This window comes from Tenebrio molitor, chromosome 4, assembly GCF_963966145.1.
Source record: "Tenebrio molitor chromosome 4, icTenMoli1.1, whole genome shotgun sequence".
Taxonomy (NCBI): domain Eukaryota; kingdom Metazoa; phylum Arthropoda; class Insecta; order Coleoptera; family Tenebrionidae; genus Tenebrio; species Tenebrio molitor.
In genome coordinates, this window is record NC_091049.1 from 10242545 (window position 1) to 10264681 (window position 22137).

Genomic DNA, 22137 nt, shown 5'->3' on the forward strand with positions numbered 1-22137 from the left:
TTGCGTTATATCGACGTTTCCAAACAAGGAGTGGTCTACATACCCATGATTGGGGGTGGAACGGGACTTGTAAACTAAATCATGGGGGTAAATCACCAGGAAAATAAAAACACTCAATTTACACCGCCCTAAATTCGCGACACATAACCTCACTTTTTTACAGTGACCTGTAATTTGTTTAATAAAGGGAGCGCTCCTCGCGGCAGGTAGATTTGAATTACGATGGTTCCTGTTTTGTTGTATGAATTTCCGTTCTTCCAGAGGGGCAATTATGCAAATTAGCCTCACGTGAATTTTGTTTATGAATTTACAACTTATGATGATGCAGGTGGTGCCCTCTAGCCGCTCCAATCAAGTGTTAATTCTCGGGTGATGACAACGATGGTCGAAAATACATTATTTTGCGTTACTGATAACCTTCATGTCATTTAAAAACACAAAAATAGCCAAAAATAGATCCGGTAAAAGTGCAGTTGTGAAAATATGGCCAACACTTTGAAATTGTTTCAAAAATTCCCATCGAGTCTCAGGTAGCGTATGCGTGAACAAAAGAATGCAGTTTTTACTGTCAGATGCACTTGTTTTTACTGACAAACGTCAAGCATTGAATCTAATTTTCAGGAGCATTTCGACTTCGGCCCCGAAAAATGATGCATGGCTGTCGAAGATTTTTGTTCGGAAGATCGAACCCACCAAAGAATCACACAGTCGCATGTTGAGCGACAAAGAGATCATCTATGCTTTGCAGACCCACAATTTCAGACCGGACTCCAAAATTTCCTATTTGAACACAATGTAAGGGTCTCTGATCCGCCTAGTCGCGTCTGATTGTCATATTTTAGCAAGCAGACTGTCGATTTTATAAAAGCACAGAATTCTTTGGCGGCAGCAGTCGAGTTGGTGGGGTCGTGGACTGTGAACGTGGGGGATCAAGATCAAGCTCTCCACTTGTGGAAATTCACAGGGGGGTACGAGAAAATCGATTTGTACAATGACATCACAAGCAAGAGCCCTGTAAGTTGCATTTAGGGAAGAAAAACAAGTGTTAATTATGTAACTTCAGGATTTTCACAAAATCACAGAAGACCAAGGCAAATTGGTGCGATCGAGGCACTTGCAGTATTTGCTGGCGTTCAGCTACTGGCCTCAGATCCAGCTGAGAAAGCCGAAGAACGTTTACGAAATTCGCTCGTACGCGTTGAAACCTGGTACCATGATCGAATGGGGTAACAATTGGGCACGTGCGATTAATTTCAGACAGAACAACGATGAAGCTTTCGCTGGATTTTTCTCGCAGATCGGGCGACTGTACAACGTGCACCACATTTGGTGTAAGATGTGGCCGGTGAAAGTAGGGTTACGTCCTGACATCTCTCATTTGCAGGTTACGAGGACTTGGACAAGAGGAAGGAGACTCGCGAGTGCGCTTGGAGGTCACCCGGGTGGGACGAGTGTGTGGCGTACACGGTGCCATTGATCAGGGAAATGCACTGTAGGATCATGGTGCCGACTGATTTTTCTCCGACCCAATAGGCTTTACCACCGGACGTTTTTAGTTGATTTATGTTGTGAAAGATATAATTTTATGAGAAAATATAAAGCCTGCGCAAAACAGTTAAAGCAATAATTTTTATTTACGTATAAAATACATTTTGTTATATTTTATTGGTAGCCACAGCGAAAATAAATAGTTATCAGCTGAACAAAATCGTTGCATCATACAACTAACCTCAGTTTTAATACAGGTCTAAGGTTCGGTAAATATGTACATTTCCGTGATAATTAGCGACCGCCTGACTAAAAGCAATTTAGTTTTTTTTCACTTCCCTACGATTACTAAAATTCATTTACATGAAAAGAAATCAAAAATTTACATGAGTAGCCTAGTTAACATGTGACTTCAGCCGGTTCATCCGACTCAAAGTAACCAGAAATATAATTATCACAATCTTAACATCGAAAATAGTTTGTGATGTGATTAAATACTAACGAAATAAGGGATAAATTGCACTATTTTTCTTTACTAAACACTGTCCCTAAAACAGTATAAATTTGATTTTGTCATGCTATCAAACAATACAAAAATTACATTTACCATGAACAGAATTTTACACGTAAACGCATTATGAGCACTGACTAAAAAACAAATTGAAAAATATATACACGGTGATTCCTTCTATAATTTAATTAATAAATACTGCTATCAAAACAAGGGAACCAGATTTTAAAAAACAATAATAATATCTCCATTCCACGACTCGCATCATTGAACATTCTCCTCTTGAGTTTTGGCCTGGCCGTTATATTATTATTGCTCAATTTACAATTAAGCGTAAATACCAATCCACATTTTTGGTATTTGTTAGTCTTTTTAAATTTAATTTAATTTAATTACACTTACGATTAAAATTATTAATTTGTGTAGGCAACAGACTCAAAAATGAATGAAAACAAAATTGAGATGACAGCAATAAACGAAATGGTTGTTAATTAAAAAATAACATTTTACAGTCGATATCTCACTCTCTCCAACTAAAAAGAATTCGTCTAAAAAAAAGTGCGATCATGTCGTTCTGTTACGATCTTGCGCATCAGCATACTTGGTTTTAACAATAACTAATTCCACGATATCATGTGTTAATACTGAGATATCGGTTGTAAATTGATTTCAGACGATAAAAACTCAGACACTAGGAGACAAACCCTACTACACCGAACCGGGAGGAAAGCTCGTAGAGCTATTGGAATGAGCTAGACTTAGCATCGAACCCGACAGACTTCCGTCGTCTTCGTAATTCTCACGTGATATCTCTGCTATCGCCAGAGCACTGAAAAAAAGAAATTGACAATTTCAAACACAATGCTGCTTGCTCAACACTGTCATCACTGTACGCGTTCACTTTTAACAAAACATGTGCATGTCAGTTTTTAAGTGACGTGAAGCAGATGTTGCTCAAGAGTTAACTTATGTTAAAAACACTGAAAAGCGTTAAGGCTCGCATTTAACTCTCTTCGTAAGGAGTTGAACATCAAAGAACGATTAAAAATCACAATAGGTATAAGCGTATAAGTAACATAAAACGAAAGATACATTTTTTGGTTAAACGAGAGTAAATATAAAATGAAATTAAACAATTAATAGTACGGTGCCATCAATTAAAAAATAAATCGAGTCGGCGTGTTACCTATGGCAACCCATGCTATAGCATAGGCTCCAAAGCAAACTCGATTTATTTTTTAAATGATCGCTCGGTATATTATGGCACCGTGGGAGTGAAGTGGATGATTTTTACCCGAGGTGCAATTTGTAGCCCGAGGGTTCTACAAAGCACTGAGGGTAAAAATCATTCACTCCCGAGGTCCATATACTATTTTTTGCACGACTCACCGATTTTAATAGAAAAAAGCCGAAAATTTGTAGAAGCTAAAGTCAAAACGAAACATGACATCACGTGGTTTGCGCAGAAGACGAATTTAGATCAGTTGAATCCAGCTTACGTATATGACAGTGGCGGAATCAAAATTTTTCTTTTGTTTACGCTATAGAGGGTGTTGGAGGAATGTTGTGAAGATGAAGATAGTTTTTATTATTCTATTAGAGGTTTTACAACAAAAGTAGAAGACCTCGGTGTAGAATTTCTTTCATCAGGTGAAGAAAATTGAGTTTTGGTTAAGTTTTGCCCCTAAACTGACGACTGTATGATACGCCCCTGTCAGCGAGCGCGCATCCTAAGCTCCGCCCTGTCATGTTTCGTTTTGACTTTAGCTCTAAATTATCACTAACTGTCAAGCTAAATTGAAGTGTCATGTTGACAGTTAAAAATAATTTTTAACCTTTCGGCTTTTTTCAATTAAAATTTTTGAATCGTGCAAATAATAGTATCTGCACCTCGGGAATGCATGATTGTTACCGTCGTTGCTTTGTAGGACCCTCGGGCTTCGCCTTCGAGCTACAAACTGCATCTCGAGTGAAAAAAAAAAAAAAAATTCGAAATAAATATGTACAGTTGCGGCCGTTGAAAACTCGAGACACTTTGACAACGCCAAACTTTTGGCTTTGTAAATGGTATTGAAAGTGACGTTTCTCAAAATGTCACTCAAACATTATCCACATTAATTTCTCTCGCAATGGCTCTTATACTCACACCGTCCCTCAGTCTAACACATTTTTGCAAATCAGATAATTGCGGCATTTCAAAAGTTACGCGCGATTCTGACCTAATATGTCAAATACTGACAGTGACTTTATAATCCTTGATGAAAATCCTGTTTACGCTAATCCAATTTCGGAATTTATACAGAGTGTTTAAATCTTTCCTGTCTGAGATTTCAACGGCCGCAACTGTACATACCATAAATGGTTGAATAGGCTATGGTTTTTTGCCCAAGGGGAAAAAAGAGCCACTTTACTCCATAAAATCAGGGAGTAAATTTGCTCATTATATACAGGTCGTGCAAAAACACATTTTTAATTAATCAATTAAATAATAAATATGATGTTACTTCTCCGCCAACGTTTTTCTAGGAACCACAGATTGTGTACCACAAAATTGGTCTTACGTGAAATACAATTTTTTTTTCATCTAAATACTTCTTGGAAAGCATCGTTGAATTCGTTCGATAAACCGTTTATCCTTTGGTAAATCTGACCAGAAAACTTTGCCGCACTCAAGCAAAAACGAAAAAAAGACACAAGCAGTTAGCAATATAAATTTTCATTAAGGACGATACCAAGATAATTAAAGTTTTGAACTGAACTGTCACTACCACTTATACACTTATATAATGGAATCGCTCATTTGCATGATGTCAATTTATTAATTCCGCGTCTTCAACCAGAATTGTTGAAGCGGTTAAGCAATGGTTAGATGAAATGAAATATAAGCGAGCTAAAACAAGGAACTTAATAAGCAGCAATTTTAATCGAGATAGTTCGACAGGAAAAAAGACTGAATCCAGTTTTCTAGCTTCAACTAGCGTAGGATGTGTTCGAATTCAAGTAAATATGAGAGGGTAGTGATAAGTATCTAGATAGCCTTGGTAACTTCTATTAAACGAAAATAACTTGCGTTAGCATGGAAATCAAGTACAAACATTGATTGATAAGTCGTGATATAGTTTGTCCAGCGAGAGATTGGTTGACATAAAAATCACTAAATTCTAGGCAGAGAAAGTACCGGGTGATTTTAAATGAATGTGACTTTTTTCATAAGTTGGTAATATTATTGTTGGTTATTCTGCTTTTTAATGTGATAGTTGACATAAACATAGGCGTCCTCGCCTATTTGACACAATTTATTAATACATAAAATGTCAAAATGACGGACGTACGCCAATGTGTTGATAAAGGTATCAAGTTTGCCAAAATAATTGATGAAAAATGTTCCCAACTTCCCTAGCATAAGTTATTTATTTATTTACCTTTAAGCAGTAACATTTTTTGCTCTGAAACTATGCTCAAACTAATGTATTCTTCGGGGTCATCAAGAAGGACTGTTTAAGTTGGTTGAATTTTATTTTTAAATGGTACAACTGGAGTAATTTCCGGTTGTTGACGGCTTCACACTGACAGCCCCATCAGTGACCAGTCAAATTTGAGAATTTGACATTTCAAATTAAATTAAACATGCTGGTGAATCGTTCCAGAGAAGAGTTAATTTATGTTTAGAGCAAAATGGGGAGCACTTCCAGCATTTCCTTTAGTAAATTTTTAGATTATTATTCCGAATTCCAACTTTGATTTCTTTTTGCCGTTAATTTTTATTCTCATTATGTCGTTATTAATGCTACGTCAGATATCTGTCAAATAAACCCACAAAACATATCTGGTTGCAGTGTTGTAAATAGCCGAACAAAAAAATGTTCTTAATTGTATTGCCAACTTAAACAGTCCTTCTTGATCACCCGGTAGTGTATTTTGTAGTGTTGGGTTACAAGTCCACAATTTAAAATCTCCCAATCTCTCTCTGGACGGAGTATATGTGGAACACTTGACATTTACGGGTTTGCAAGGTAAAATAGCTATTTATGCATTAAGGGAGATATGAACATGATTTTTCCCTGAGGTTGACGTCAACCAAGGAGACAATTGAAAAATCGATTTCTGTGTCAAGAACAGAAAGCATTGATGTTGTCCACGATATGCTTTCAAAAGAATATTGAAACCATTCATAATGAACTAGGCACGAAAAAATTACCAATGAAATGAATACCCAAATGCTGGAATGTTATCAACACCGCATGAAGGTGACAACAATTTGAAAATAATTGGATCGTCTAGTTTCAATGGATGAAACCTGAGTTCATCGTTATGACCTAAATAGTCGAAACATGCTGGTTCTCGGCTTAAAAAGTTTCGGGTGCAGAAAGTCTGTCGAAAAAGTATTCGCTTCCGTTTTCTGGGACAAAGATGGAGTAATTTTCACTGATTACATGTAGTGCAGAAAAATCGATCACAGGAGAATTTTGTTATTCTTTGTTAACAAAACTTTTAGCCAAAATTGTGGAAACATGTCTTGGAGCACATTCTTAATGTGCGTTATTTTTACAAGACAACGCACCTGTTATCAAGTCACCCTGCAAAAATTAATTAAATCGGTTTTAAAAGTGTTGACCATCCAGCCTATTCTTCTCAATTGCCTTCTTCGGATTATTAACCATTTCCCAATCTCGAAAAAGTTTTATAAGAACAAAAACTTGACTAGACACCTGATTTGCAGATCAAGAAAACGATTTATTTCGAAGGGATTTGGGTTTGTTTTACTTTATGACCGTCATGTCAAGTGCATAGAGTTGATGGGTGATTAACTGATTATGTTGAATAAAATAATACAATATGATCAACGAAAAAGAGACAAGGGGCGGTCATGGAAAACAACATCTTTGAACACGTGCGGCGTATTCTAACTTAATAAACTGTCACTTGTCAATTTTGACATTTAGGTGAATTTATTTTTTGTTTATTTATTGTTGGAGTTTCGACGAAACCTTTCTTCATCGTAGGTGTTGGTATGGTTGAAGATATACCACACGTTTTCAGAAGTTTTATTGTCCATAGCCGCTCCTTATTTGTTTTCTGTTGATCATATTGTACAGTTGGTTGCAAAAAAACGGGAAATGAAAATGTTCCTAATGTAAATTTGGTTTTGTCCATTTGTCAATTGTCTAATACAGTTGGTTGCAAAAAAACGGGAACTGTCAGAACAAAATTGACACATTTTTACAATTTTTCCATAGTGTGAAATCTACTTACAAGAGATAGGTTAGAATTATGGTCAAAATTCAATGACATTTTTGAAAATCATTTGATAGGTATTGTCAAGTAGACAGTTAATTGACAAATGGACAAAACCAAATTTACATTACCATTGGGCAAATTTTCTTTTCCCGTTTTTTTTTTTTGCAACCAACTGTACCTGTTCACGTTGGATTGAACAGAACTAGTTTGGATCACTATAATTAGAAGGCGTAATCTGCCCAATTTTTAAAAAAGGCGAGAAAAATAGAGCGGAAAACTACCGAGGAATAACTCTCCTGAACACGGGGTATAAGTTGTATGCGTCTGTTTTGAGCGAAAGGATGAAGAGGGAAATCGAGGAAAAGGGAGTGTTGCCGGATAGTCAGGCAGGGTTCAGAAAGGGAAGGGGTACTGTGGACAATGTGTACATCCTGGACCATTTAGCAAGGAACGAATTGAGGAAGAAAGGGGGGAGGATGTACGCACTGTTCATAGACTTCAAGGGGGCGTTCGACAAGGTTGACAGAGTGAAAATGTTTGAATGTATGACAGAAAGAGGAATAAGTGAATGGCTGGTGCGGAAGGTCGAGGAGATATATGCGAGAACGAGGAACAAGGTGAAGGTGGGAGAGAAAGAGGGCGAATGGTTTGAGACAACAAAGGGAGTGAGACAGGGCTGCCCGCTCAGTCCCCTGCTGTTCACGATATACGTAGCGGACGTGGACGAAATGTTGAGGAAAGCGCAGGCGGGGGGGGGTTGTAGTGGGTAGGGAGAAAGTATGGAGCCTGGCGTTTGCGGACGACATGGTGATTGTGGCAAAGAGTGAGAGAGAGATGAAAGAAATGATGAGGAACCTGGAAAAGTATGTGAGAAAGAAAAAGCTGGAAGTGAATGTAGAGAAGACGAAAATGATGGTGTTCAGCAAGGGAAAGAGGAAGAATGAGGAGAGCGAGTGGAAGTGGGAAGAAAGCAAGATGGAAAGAGTGAGCGAGTTTAAGTACCTGGGCTACACCTTCAACGAGAGAGCCACAGTCAGGGCGCAAGTGAGAGAGGTAGTGAGGAAGGCGAACAAGGTAGTTGGATGTGTGTGGGGAATAGGAGAGAGAATGTGGGGAGGCGAGTTCGGAAGGAGAATGATGATGTTCGAGAGCATGGTGGAGAGCGTGCTGATGTACGGAGCAGAGATATGGGGATGGAAGGAACAGGAGGAGGTGGAGAGAGTGCAAGAGAAATATTTGAGATGGGTGCTAGGAGTGGACAGAGAAACACCAGGGTACATAGTGAGGGAAGAGTGCAAGAGGAGCAAGTTGAGAGTAAAAGCGGGAAAGAGAGCGGCAAAGTTCGAGGACAGAATGGGCGGAAGGGAAGAATGCAGGATACTGACTGAGTGCTATAGAGAAAAGAAAAAGAACGCGGATGAGGAGAGAGAGAAGTACTGTAGGAGGAACGGGTATGCCAGCGAGGAAGTGGAAAGAATGAGAGCGGAAGGAAGATGGATGTGTGCGGAGCTGAGCGAGAGGGACAGAGATACGGACAAGCAAGAGAGAAGGGAGAGAATCAGAGAAGCGAGGTACAACAAGGAGTATGAAAGGTGCGTGACAGAGGATGTTCCGGTGTATCTGGGGAGAGAGAGCACGAAAGAAAGGAAAATGATGGCGAGATTTAGATGTGGGAACGAAGAGAGAGAAAACAAGTACTGGATGGAGGAGGAGGAAAGAATGTGCAGGATGTGCCGTGAGGAGAGAGAGACGATCGAGCACATGTGGAGAGGATGCGGTGAAATGAGAGAAAGGGAGGAAAAGGAACGGGGAGAAATAATGAACGAAGACGGAAGAAGATGGATGAAAGAGGTATGGAAGAGGAGGGAAAGGATAGAGAAGGAGAGGGGTGGGGAATAAAAGAAAATGTAGGTTAATTTAAAAAAGAAAAAAAGAATGATTTTGGAATTGTAAGTTTATTTAGAACTGTGTAAAGTACAGGAATCCTTTAAAGCCCGTAGGGTAAAAATAAAGTAAAGTAGGATCACTATAATTACAACTTAAGAGAGAGAGAGGGGGGGGGAGAGAGGGGAGAGAGAGAGAGGGGGGAGAGAGAGAGAGAGATAAATGTCATAATCATTTATTCTGATTAGTAAATTGTAGACTGAAAGATATAATGACTATCCCATCAAATGGATGTTCATTTTTGTTGGACTCATACTTCCAGGGAATTCGGATAAGAATGACTGTGACAGGTTATTTTTCACTACTGAACCAACTAATAAAAAAAACAATCTAAGTAAAACATTTGTTTTCTTTAACATACGTAGTTGGACACTTTAATAATAATTCTTTATATCACTCACAGAAGAGTTGGTGCCTAAGTAATTATCCTTACAAAAACATTGATTAAAGCTAATCTGAATATCTACCGCAATTGTTATTGTCTTTTTATTATAATTTTCAATACATATCACCAATTTTTTTTTATCCGATCCTCAGTTTATCACATATGAGGATTCATGGATACATGTATTCTAGAGCTAAATCCATTCTAGATCAACTTTTTTTTGTTGGAAATTATTGAGTACATTCATGAATTTTTTGTCTAGCTAACATCTCCCGACTTGAACAATCCAATTTTAATTGGTATGAGATAGGTAAATACGAGCCTTTACTCAACACTCAACTATCGACCAATCAAAACCACGAACAATCTTACCTGAAACCTTGCCGCACCGACTCCTCATCGAACTCTTCCAAATCCCTCTCTTGCCTCTCGTGCAAAATCCTGATCCTCTCTGCCCTCTCCTCGAGAAACCTCTGCGTTTCAGAGTTCATTTTAGTCTCAAGCAACGACTTCCTCACGGCCACCCTCTCTTCCAGTTCGTTCCTCTCCCTGTCCCGTTGCGCTTGGGCTTGCATCTTGTTCTTGCTCTGATAAGCGATCAAAATCTCCAACTCGTAGTGGAGGCGCTCCTTCATCTGCGTACATTCGCTCTCTTGGCTCTCGTCCAATCTCAGACACTGTTTCTGCAGCATTTCGGCGATGCTCTGTTCGTACTGGTCGCCCAACAGAGCCAGTTTACGTCTTTGTTCCTCTTTCAGTTTCTTGATGACCGCTTTCTGTTCGTCCTTGGGTGTGTTTGCGAGTATTTGGGATTTGAGAGCCTTGTACTGTTTCGTTTGGACTTTGCACGTTTCTCGGAACTGTTTTCTCACCATCATTTCTTTCTGTTTTAGGGACTTTGGTTGTTGCTTCACTTCTAAAGCGTGCTTCTTTCGCAGCTCGCGTTCGGAACGTTTCATGTACTCGGCCTGATTCGCCAGTTCGGTGTCGTGTTGATTCTTCACCTGTTCAAATTATATCGATTAGTTAACGTTCCACACCACAAAAGTGTACCATATTACTGTACACTCCTTAATAACCACGAAAAAACGTACCTGTTCCTCTCTAAGCGCATGCACCGCTTTCTGTTGTCTATACTCCAACTCCTGCGTCTTCTCGTGATGCCTCAACAACATCATGTGAGCTTGTTCTAGTTGTTGTTGTCTTTTATTCAATTCCTGTCGCAACAAGTCCTGTTCTAGATTATGATAGGCTAACAGTTTTTTTCTTCTAAACTTCCTGACTTCCAACTCTAAATATTCTTTTTGGCATCTGATTAATCTCTGCTCGTCTTGAGCGTCTACCAATTTCAAATTGTCCTTATGCGTCCTGAAATTAACCATTTTTATCAAATCAATGATCATCTAACACTAAACTATGACCACCAGATGGAGCTACCAAAATGTCAACGTCAAAAATTCATATTTGGTAACTTCATCATTGTAGCCAAATTATCTGACGAATGATTACAAATTTTGTACAAAACCACCCATTTGGGGATCACTTACTGTAGAGTGGCGTCTCGCTGACGCTTCGGTGTCGAATCATCCTGCGACAACTCTCGTTTCCACCTTTCTTTGTTCGCCTTGTATTCTTTCTTCCTGTGGGCATCGAAAGCTTTCCTATCCGACTCCTGTCGGCTAGTGATGTCTTTCATAAGTTTCTTTTCGCTCGCAGTACTTTGCTTGAGTCGCCTCTCCAGTTCTTGTTGGTGTTTCGCCTTAAAACGCGCCGTTAAATGTACGAAGGAAACAAAATCTGAACGAGTCACCTGTAATTTCTCGAGTTCTTTACTGAAATTCTGGAGCAACATTTCGTATTCCTTGTCTAGTTGATTCTTGTGACTCTCCATTTCCATCTTGCACTTCTCTTCGAGTTTCAAGAGGGCGCTCTGGTGTTCTCGACGCATCCTCTTGTAACCGGTCATTTGCTCGTGCATCTCTTCCTGCGAAAAGATTTGGAACTTAGACGTTTCGAGCGCTGGGACGACCGTCGACCTACCTGCATGTGTTCTTTTTGTTGTTTGGTAACGATACTTGTGGTCCTGATTGTGGCGAAGTTGTTGGTACCGTGATCACCCATGGCGACGGCGGCGGCGACGTGATTAAAACAGCCTCTGTGTCGTCTCGTAGTGGCATCTTCAATACCTCAAAATACATTCAAATCAACCGAACGACGAACAGATGAGCGAGACAAAAATCGCCAGACAAATTACCTGCCGGAAGGCTGTTGGTACTGCTGGATTGGCTACTCGCCGACACCCCCACAGAATGCACGCTGTGTTCAGACGTGACCGAATTACTTTTCGAACTGTCCCCACCGGCGTGCTCGTCGGGTGTGTCGTCGACGTCGATGGTGCTTTCCGTTTCGCAACTGTCCACCATGAGTATTTTCTTCATTTTTCTGTAATTCAGGTTGTCCAAGTCTCTGACCGCCGCTTTGGTGCGCTGGATCAAATCGATCAACACGTTCGGGCTCCGAGACTTCGTCACGAACTGATGACTGAGTAACATCGATGACGGTGGCCGATTCGCTGGCGATTTCTGGAGCAAATTACCGATTACGTTAATTCACGTTTTAAATCTATTTTTGTTTAATGTAGACTTACCTGCAGACAATATTCGACGAAGTGCTTGAAGATGTCTGACCATTCGGAAGACTGCAACGTGGGTGGTTCGTTTTGAGCAATATGATATAGGGCCGCCATCGCGTTCATGTTGAAGTAGGGTGGTTTCCTCTCGGCCAGTTCGATGCAAGTGATGCCCAACGACCAGACGTCGACCTTGCCGTCGTACTGACCCTCGTCCATCGCCAAGATCACCTCGGGGGCCATCCAGTACGGAGTACCGACGAAGGAATTGGCGGGACATTTGATCGAAGCGCTACCGAAGTCGGCTAATTTCACAGTGCCGTTCTCCGTAAGGAGGATATTACCGGCTTTCACGTCTCTGCAAATGAATGTTATATCAGAATTCATGTTCAATATGGTAATTAACGTTATAAGTCCGAGAACTCATAGTTTAAAGTACGAGTTAGACGTTTAAGGACGAGGCGACGAAGGAGCCGAGTCTTGTAACTCGAAACGAGTACTGTAAAAAGAGTTCACGGACGAATGTCGTTATGTATTTTATTTCATCCTGCCTCAAATTTCGTTTGAAAGAAACATTGAAATTAATTTCAAAATAATTCAACAAAAGCTCCAAATCTAGTGACATTTTTGGAACATAATTAGCAACGGCTGTTTGGCAATTGTTTATTTTGTTAATTTTGTTGAAATAATTTGGTGCGTCAAAATGGCTTCAAAAGCAAATCCTCCAGAAATTGTAAGAAAATCTGCAGAAGCCTGTGCCGACTTAATACCTAGCAAGTCTGGTGAAAGGTATCAAAAACAGTTCAGCCATTTTTGTAAATGGAAATCTGAAAATAATGTGAAGAAAATTACGGAAGAGGTTATGCTGGCTGGCCTATTTTTTAGATTTGGTTTAAATGGTTGTATTATTTTATTTGTGAACTAACGTTTTTAGTCTGAGAAAGTAAGTGCATCTTCTTTGTGGCCGAAATAGTTAAATTGTTAATTTGTATTTAGATCTAGTTTTGAATAAAACATTTCTTAAACCTGAACAATTGTTATTGCGATTGTTACTTTTGTGTTTCCAATAGCAACACTTAACCGGCGTCCGGCCGTTTTTTGCGTTTGCCCGGATTCAAACTGATGACGTAAAGTATTGAAATTTGACACAGGATGAAATAATAGTATATTGTAGACCTAGGCGGTAAAGTGACATTTTTCCAGGGTGAAATAAGAAATGTACAGGCGAGCTTTAGCGAGCCTGGACACTTCTTGAAGCCTGGAAAAATCACTTTGCCGCCAAGGTTTACACATTATTTTTCTTCCTACACAACATACTGCAATAATTTTTGTCTGTCAACAAACTGTCAACAATAACCATTTGATTTAATAACAAAACAAACAGTCCGGAACGCAGCGGCACCTACACACAGTTACATATAACTTTCTGCAGAAATCTATATCTGTTGGTAATTTTAAAATAAAAATTTACTTATATTAGATTTTATTAAGCAGGTTATTTTATAAAAAGAATACGGCTTTTGTGTGAACCAAAAAAGTTACCTAAAATCGTAAAAATCTTTTTTTTTTTGTAATTATTATTGCAGCGCCCTCTATAGAAAAAAGTAAAAAAAAATTTACTGCCTAGCCATTTGTGTTTTTTTTGCAAGGCTAGCCGTAGAAACACCTACTTTCTCGTCCCTATGGAGACGGTAAAATTCAACTTTACCATAGTGTAGGAAGAAAAAATATTTCACAGTTAATACTATTTGCAAATATTATTTGGTCATTTTAAGTCATATTATTACTATCAAGTTTCGAAATAACACGTTACCGGTGTGGCGTTGTTATCACTGAAGTGAGGAAACTTAAATAACCTCATTTAGGTTCAGTTGAAGGAAGTTTTTAATTTTACTCGTAGGAGAACTGTTTCATTTGTGTTCTCCCGTCACAAACTGTAATTAAGAACTGATGAAGTTCTGTTATTTCGAAAATAACAGCATCCCTATCAGTATCATCTATCATGGATCAAAATTCACACAAAGTGAAGATTAAATTGTACGTTAAATTAATTTACAATTGATATTTAAACAGAGACATGCTCAAACAATAGTATATTCTTATACGAGTAGCAGAAGACAGTCATTGAACGAGAGGGTTTAAGGCACGACGAGAGCTCTAAAGGAACAAATTCGACAGTAGTACATATATTGTTATACGAGTTGCACAAGACAGTCTATTGTCGAACGAGAGGGTTTTAGAGCACGAGTTCGACAACATGGCTTGTGAAACGAGTGTAACATGTTATTTTTTCTACTTCGGCTTCATTAATTTAATTTTTTTAAATATAAAATAATTATCTAGTGACTTATTTTAATGGGATTGGGTTGGTATTGACGAAGCAATGTCATTTCATTGAAAATTAAATTTCAAATTGTCTCCAAAATGTTGTTACAATAATAATCTACCCCTTTAATAGTTTATTTTGATCAAAAACATGGATTCAGGTTCAAATGACATCACGTTTAACACTGAAATTTACCATCAATACCAATCCCATATTCAATAACCACTAGAAACGATGCTATAAAATTGATCTTTCTGAAACTGTTTTCGGTGTCATAAAATACTCATTATGACACCGAAATAGAAAAAACTATGTAATTAATTTATCAGAAATCTTTATTGTATTTGTGTGTATTTAAAATCTTTTAGCTGAAGTAATTATTTTACTGGATCGATGAACTTTGTAATCGTTTGGCTTTATTAGTATATTTCTTAATTTTAGTTTAGGTAAGATACAATAGATATAGGGAAATTACTGCTAACAGGTATACAAACCTTGTACGTAGTCAAATTAAACTTATTCTTACTTTATTATAATTGCGTAAAAACTTAATCTGAACGGTGATCCGAGTTTGATAATACCATCCTTCAAATTTCATTTCTCCGATGTTAATTGCTTAAAGAATAATTTTTACGTTGTGTGGGGTTCAATACAATGGCTGTTTATTCCTAGTAAACTAAAAACAGGTCACAAAAAGAAAGCAATATACAACATTTAGTAAGAGAGAAGTTGAGTCCCCGCGGAAGCTAAACTTCTTGTAAATTCTGACGGGATGGTGATTTTTTATAGGCGTCGGTTGGCGTCCCTTCGATGGTCTGGCGTCGGGCGAGGGAGTTTGACAGATGGGGGCTGTGAGGGAGGGCAGTGCCGCAAGGTCCTACTAGCCACACCATGAGGGTGTTAGCGGAGCGCGTTTGTACCGCGTAACGGATAGGATTTGAATATCCCTACAATTGATATTTGGTAATGGTTTGCCATAAGAGACTAAAAAAATCACTACGTCAACCTCGGTATTTTTATCGCTACTTACACGAAACCGGTTAAAAATAATAGAAGATAAACACAAATAACTCAATTTTTATCATCGACAATCATAAAATAAATTTAACTTTAACGCAAATAATCAGTCTAGTCAAGTTATCATATTTGTAAAAAGTATGTCAAAACACTCTGGCAGGTACGTTGACACTGATTAAAATTCTTCCTGAAAACGTCCATTTTTATTAAAATTGTCGTTATTTCTGTGTTTAACAAGGACATCCAAGAAAAACCGATTCGAGTTCAGAATGGTAACCGCGTTCCTGGTCAAATATACTTAATATCAATATCGCTCAAACTTGTAGGTTTAAAGTTGGTCTTTTAAATTATTAATATGTCGATGTAAATATAACAGACGTGTTGGGCGTTTATTATCTATAAAATCTGATGAATCAATAGAGGACAACGCCTACTACTGGACAGTTCCCACAAGCAACCTAAAAAATGTGAACATTCCAACCCCCATTAGGTCTTATTGCGGTGATTATTACATGGCTATTAATACTTGTTCTTAGAAGGCACCGCTCGCTGAATGAAAAGGATATATACTGCTGATAACTCACCCCAATTATTATTAACTCCACTTCACGTCAATTTTTCAAGCTAAAATCATCTTATGCCACTATGGTATTTTTAAAATAGCGAAGTAACTCGACAAAAATAACGTACCTTGGTACCCTTTAACATTTAAATGTCGCAGGTGCCTCACATACCAAATATGCGAGATAAAATATTTGAAAGAAGACGAGCCAGATAGCATTCCAAAATTCTTTCACCCATTTCTATAATGTACAATCGCGGCCATCCAAAAGTGAACGATAGCTTGCGAAAATTTCCGTATTTTTCGTTAGATTAAATCAGGCTGTATTCATTGGCGTTCGTGCAGCAGGCGTTACTATTTTAATAATAAAAAGTTGTAATAATAAAAATGAGACTGAGAAGTAATTAATACATTATTAAAGTGAAAGTAAACTTTAGTAAAGGAACCTTTCCAACACCTATTCGCATTGGCCTCTCAAGCCTGTTTTCTTGCCAACCCCTCTTCACATTGAAGATGCAAGTCTTACTGCAATGTAATTCTCTCGCCACAGCAGCCAACGACCAATTTTCTTCTAGCTTTGCAATAGCCCTAGCTGTCTGTATCGGAGAAAGATGTGGCATTTAAAAAAAATAGTTTCAATACATTTTTTATCGCTAGTGTCAAACTTTGACATTTTAGGACGCCTATGATTTAAAGTAAAAATCAAACTATAAAAAAAAAACGTTCACGTTCACTTTTGGATGGCCGCGATAGTACATATGTGTACAATTCCTTCAGTCAATATTTTTACAATTCACAACGAAATTATCGTAAGTAAGTTTTCAAATGGACCTGTGGGTCAATTACTACACCGATTACCAATAATTACTCCACGGGGTTCAACGAAACGTACATAAACAGTGAATTGTACAATGTTTATAATGAGATGCCAGTTTTCGACATTTCACTCTTACCCGATGTCTCAGATTATTCCAAACATATGATATAAGATTCATAATCAATATTACCGTTTATTACACAAAACATCGTTTTAATCTCAAAATTTTCGAAACGATAAGAGTTAAGAAATCTCTAAACTTTTAAATGCACATAATAAAAAAATATATGATTACCAAAACAACTAAGCAATTTCTTTGTAGATCAGAATACACTTTTTTGACAGAAAAGCTTAAAAGAAGAATAAACAAAAATGTTTACATTTATTTCTTTCGATTATACCTAACAAAGATTTCTTTAATTCTCTTTTCATTAATTATTATTTTATGATTATCACAGTAACTTTAAGCAATTTCTTTTTAGATTTTCTCTGACAAAAAAGTTTTCAAAGCAAAGAACTTCCTAATATGGAAAATATTTCTTTAGTATACAGGGTGTATTAAAAATTGCGAATAATATTTAGATCACATGATACTATGGGCCGGTTTTTCAATCGATGATTAATTTTTGATTAAGGTTTAATTTGTAATTAACACTTAACAAAAAAGTTTATGTTTATTCTGGATTAACTTAATCATACGATGTTCTATGAATTAATCGGAATTTGATGATTAAGTGACATTGCCGATTTATTGAAAATGTTCGATTAAAACAATCAGCAAAGAATAATGATTGATTATCTTTATGGCATTAACACTTATAGTACCGATGAAGAGCCACCGAGGCCAAAAACTATACGTTTCAGGCCCAATCACTTCGAAGAATGGGACCAAAACCTCTACGGACCAAAAAGATTTTTTTTGTCGCTTTCGTTTGTCTTCGCGAACAATAGAAAAATTGTTAGAAAAAATAGAAGAAGCTATTTCCTATCCAACTAACCGATGAGTGTTATCGAGTAGTCTATCCAATTCAGGTCTTAGCAGCAAAATTTTTGTTTCAGAAATGACTGTCTATCGCCTCAAAATTAGTTGCTTTTCAGTCTGCGATTTTATGCAACAGAATCATTCGTGGCTGGAGAGTTTTGTGGTGCATACAAATCTACAGACAGTGAAACTGTTTTGTGCTTTTAATTTTTTTCAATTTTCAACAATATGCTTATTTTGTGCCACTAGGCTCACAAGCAATTGCTCTTCCTCTTCAGAGAAATTGCCAGATCGCTTAGTTGAATTACTCTCACTTGTACTCGCCCTGCTAACTACAAAATGATCTTTTATTTTGATAAATCCTACATGTTTAATACATTTACTTATCCAAGAAATGGTTTTTAACTAAAATTACCATGAATCAAAATTACAAATTTGAAATTGTCACAAAATTGTCTTAGAAACTTTTTTTGATATCATGTTGTATTGATAAGTGTTATTTACGTTATTCTTTGCCAAAAAATATCCGACAAACAAAACATTAAACAGAGTAAATAAAATGTTTAAAGCCCGTAGGGTAAAATAAAGTAAAGTAGTAGTTGTTGAGTAAATAAAATTTTAATGAAAAAAAAATAACTCATTTTTTAGAAAAAAAAATTCATGTTGTGAAAAAATGCCAAAATTTGGACAGCATTTTTTATAGTATCTCGTATTGTCAAATTAAATCTTTTAACACGTAAATCAACCGACAAAAACACAACATGGAAGTAGCGCAAATTTTCTAATAATTTATTTAAACAAAATAGCACTCCCGATCATTGAAAATATCCCAAGTTAACTGTAATAAAGAAAAATAAGCACAAATATAATTTCAAGATCATTTATTAAAGAAATCATAATGAGTCGTTTTTTGTGCCGGTCAGTGTATTATGCGCCATTCTTAATACACCCTGTATAGGGTGATTCAAGTTTTACCGCCCGAGCGAAAACACACACTTCTAGTCGATTTAAAATTCTTTAAAAAATTCAGGAATGATTGTGTAACGCTGTAGAACATTTTGTAAAAATTTCAAATTTTTTAATGAAACGAGTATATATTTCGTTGTAATTCAATAACCGCCAGGTTAATTTACATAATTTTTCACTGAGAGTTCTTTCAAACATTTAGGAAAAATTTGATGACATTGAAATCATGAAAGCATCACAGGTTTTTGAAATAAATGGAATAGCTATGATTTATTATTACATTGGGCAGTCACTTCCACAATAGAGGTTGACATGGGTTATTTATGGTACCCTTTAGGGACTAAAGAATTACTAGAAAAGTTCTCAACAGATGTTTACCTACAATGAGGTATTTATTTATGACACTGCAGTTGTTAATCTTGATCATTTGTAGCTGGTAATGTTAAAATTGGAATAATTCAAAAACTAACGAATAATTATCTTTTGATGCGAGTTTCATATATATCTTCTTTGAATTAATTGTGAATTATGAGCGTTCACGGGGAAAACAGTTTTTTTGGTCAAGATCAATTTTTTAAATTTTATGGCTCTGAATGAAGTGATACGGGAAAATTGATCGCACACGTTTGAAGCCTTATATGAAGGGAATGTAACCCTAAAGTTTCCTCATTTTTACTAATTTTTTAATAGGGTTAATCGTGCGGGCGGTAAAACTTGAATCACCCTGTACATTCAGTAATATTCGGTCACATTGCAACTATGAATGTTATTCCCTCAATGTCTTGAAACTTTATTCTCAGCACCACTTATTTCTAAAGAAATTTTTGACGTCTTTATAGTCTCCAAGATATTCTTCTGTCATAATATCGAGTATAATGGGGCAATTTTAATACTCCAATCTACCATCCATTTAACTGTTAAATTTTAACAGCATTTGTGCTCTCCTGAAATTTCTGCCAAAATTGAACCAATTTCGATGCACAGTTCTTCTCTATAGTGAAACTAAATCGCAAATGAACGTTACATTGTCAGGAAAAGGTACGTAAATCAGACACTGCGCTTTTCGCATTGTGACCCAGGTGAAAAAATTTTGGAACCAAGCCAAATAATGTCGAGTACTCCATCGGACAGGATTTGTGGGGTCGCTCCACAATTTAAAGTAACTCGAGAAACTAACAAGGATTGTTAACAATTATTCTATTAACACAACTTTAAAAACAGACGTACCATTGTATTTTTTATTGTAAAAATACACGAACAAAAATTCATCAGCTCCTTGAGAAGCAGATATAAGACACAATGATATTTAAGGAGTTAATAAATTGATTCAAAGTATTTTTTCAATTATCTTTTTTTTTTTACATCAAATCTCAAGTGTCGCTTAACAAATCACTCTTTAAAAAAACAATTGGAGGATTTTAGGATGTGTTATCAAAATTCCGATGAATTTAAATAGATAAGTCTGTAGTAATGACAAATTAAAAGCAAATAAATCACTAGATTAATTTTTTTGCCATTTCCAATCTTCTCTTTGATAAACTCCCTGATTAGATTAAAATATAAAATAAGACAGAGGATCTTTTTCGAAACATCTCGTTTTATTCGTCTTATATGGAGCACCGTCTTTAAACTGTCCAAAGCGAACTCGCTGCATATTTGCAAAAACCGCTTTTTTATAAAAGCAAATTTACAGACAACCCACTACAATACACGTTTACATTTATGGGACCACATCCAGTCTTAAACCATTCAACATAAATTTTATGGGACAAAGAACCCGTCATTATATTCCTGCACCTCTGTAGTCTCAATATTCAAATTTCAAATGGCAACGACCGACCTTGCGTGACACATGTTAAAAACACGCCAAAACTATACTACAAGTTTGTAATATAACCAAATAGGAGTTGCGTGATTCAGATTTATGACCGCGTCTAAGAATTTACACTTCTTTTTTCGAGACAACTGCCATTAAAGAAACTGTCTCGGTTTACCAAGTTTGATTCTGTTTTTTGTTTTTGTTAAAAATAAAAAGCGGAAAGTTTGACGCATGCGCCAAGTGTAATTACCTGTGAATTCGTCCGAATTCGTGCAAGTAGCTCAGGCCCAAAAGCACCCCCTCACATATGGCAGCAATTTCATCCTCCATCAGTGGTCTCTTGTGTACTTCTATGATATCAGATGCTGATCCGAGACAATATTCCATGACCAACCATGCTGTATTCTCTCGTAAATAACAGCCCTTGTATTCGATAGTATTTGGATGTTTAAGCTGTTTCAGAAACCGAATTTCTTTCAAGATATCCTGCCACTTTTCCAAGCTTTGTTTGCCCATATAGGACATTTTTTTGATGGCAACAATCTCTTTGGTGAGAAGGCATCGGGCATAGTAAACAGCTCCAAAGGAACCATGCCCGATCTCCCTGAGGTCCTCGAAGATTTTCTCTGGATCATGTTTGAAGAACAATTCGGCAATTTCTGGATCCCTCAGGCTACCTGGTCTAGGGACTGGTGCCATACTCCTCAAAGTGCTTCGCTATGCTCTCATTTCACTGTAAACGAATTCGGATAATTAACCGATTATAATAACAAACGGGTGATGACAAATACTTGCAAGGTTTGTTATACAATGAACTGTCAAAATACACAATTGTCACAGGTGTAACAATTGAGCAGTTTGCAAGCAAATGACCACTCTAAGTTTGAAGAGATTTAATTTGGACACGCTTAACGGGTCCAGTTACAATTCCGAGGGAAAAAATTGTTGTAAAATATCTTTTTCTACACTTATAAAATACTTACAAAATGGCGTCGTGTAAAATTATTTTGCAATGAACTTTCACAACTTCCACACTCCGCACTATTTCACATATTTCCAGCGGAGCCCCGAAGCCACACGCGAGACACCAATCCACGAGTCCACGATCGAAAATATCCGATTATATCGACGCTAAACACGAAAACATTCGCAAATAATGACGAGGTTAGCTCTTTTACAACTGTCACTATAATGGAAGGATTGTTAACCTCAAAATCAAAAACTCGGTCGATAAATTTACTTCGCCGCCACTTGGCATTTTGCGAAACGATATTTTCCGCGGCTTTCCTATCAATCGAACGACCAAACTGCACCTTGAATTATTTTTGGAAAAATCCAGTCACTCCGAAAACAAAATTGACAAACCCCACCCAAAAATATTTGGCTGATGCTGATAAACGTCGATAATGCAGAACGCTTTCCGCGCTTCGCGATTCAGCCATCTTCCGCGGCG

At 37.2% G+C, this 22137-nt stretch overlaps 3 protein-coding genes across 4 annotated transcripts in view; 1 reads left to right on the top strand and 2 right to left on the bottom strand.

The window, feature by feature from the left end:
- Nucleotides 1-197, bottom strand: part of LOC138129506 (rabankyrin-5) — a 35488-nt gene extending 35291 nt beyond the window's left edge. Inside the window, exon 1 of the mRNA XM_069045803.1 lies at nt 44-197. Coding sequence (XP_068901904.1) covers nt 44-47 — 4 coding nt within the window. The 5' untranslated portion in view covers nt 48-197. The remainder of the gene's footprint in view (nt 1-43) is intronic.
- A 139-nt stretch (nt 198-336) lies between these two features.
- On the top strand, nt 337-1614 carry Nipsnap (protein nipsnap). Its single transcript, XM_069045835.1, has 5 exons — nt 337-530; nt 622-795; nt 843-1014; nt 1064-1331; nt 1385-1614. Exons 1-5 carry the CDS (start codon nt 484-486, stop codon nt 1531-1533), a joined length of 810 nt encoding a protein of 269 aa, XP_068901936.1. The 5' UTR covers nt 337-483; the 3' UTR covers nt 1534-1614.
- Nucleotides 1611-22051, bottom strand: Tao (Serine/threonine-protein kinase Tao). Of its 2 annotated transcripts, none has more exons than XM_069045811.1 (10): nt 21668-22051; nt 20935-21417; nt 12214-12553; nt 11821-12148; nt 11607-11743; nt 11377-11550; nt 11114-11325; nt 10661-10934; nt 9939-10570; nt 1611-2828 (listed from the first exon to the last, which is right to left on the bottom strand). In XM_069045811.1, the coding sequence occupies exons 2-10, from the start codon at nt 21381-21383 to the stop codon at nt 2708-2710; spliced, it is 2667 nt and encodes an 888-aa protein (XP_068901912.1). In that variant the 5' UTR covers nt 21384-21417; nt 21668-22051; the 3' UTR covers nt 1611-2707. The 2 variants fall into 2 exon arrangements, with proteins under 2 accessions (XP_068901912.1, XP_068901911.1); XM_069045810.1 differs by having other exon boundaries at nt 11607-11752.
- Between the last annotated feature and the right edge of the window lie 86 nt (nt 22052-22137).

Excerpts from the sequence above, each read along its gene's own strand:
- Nipsnap (XM_069045835.1), top strand. The coding sequence starts at position 484 with ATGGCCAACACTTTGAAATTGTTTCAAAAATTCCCATCGAGTCTCAG. Across the intron at positions 796-842 it reads ATTTCCTATTTGAACACAAT|CAAGCAGACTGTCGATTTTA; the intron begins GTAAGGGTCTCT and ends GTCATATTTTAG. Across the intron at positions 1,332-1,384 it reads CAACGTGCACCACATTTGGT|GTTACGAGGACTTGGACAAG; the intron begins GTAAGATGTGGC and ends TCTCATTTGCAG.
- Tao (XM_069045810.1), bottom strand. The coding sequence starts at position 21,383 with ATGGCACCAGTCCCTAGACCAGGTAGCCTGAGGGATCCAGAAATTGCC. Across the intron at positions 11,326-11,376 it reads AAGAACTCGAGAAATTACAG|GCGAAACACCAACAAGAACT; the intron begins GTGACTCGTTCA and ends GCGCGTTTTAAG. Across the intron at positions 10,935-11,113 it reads CAGCGAGACGCCACTCTACA|GACGCATAAGGACAATTTGA; the intron begins GTAAGTGATCCC and ends GGTTAATTTCAG.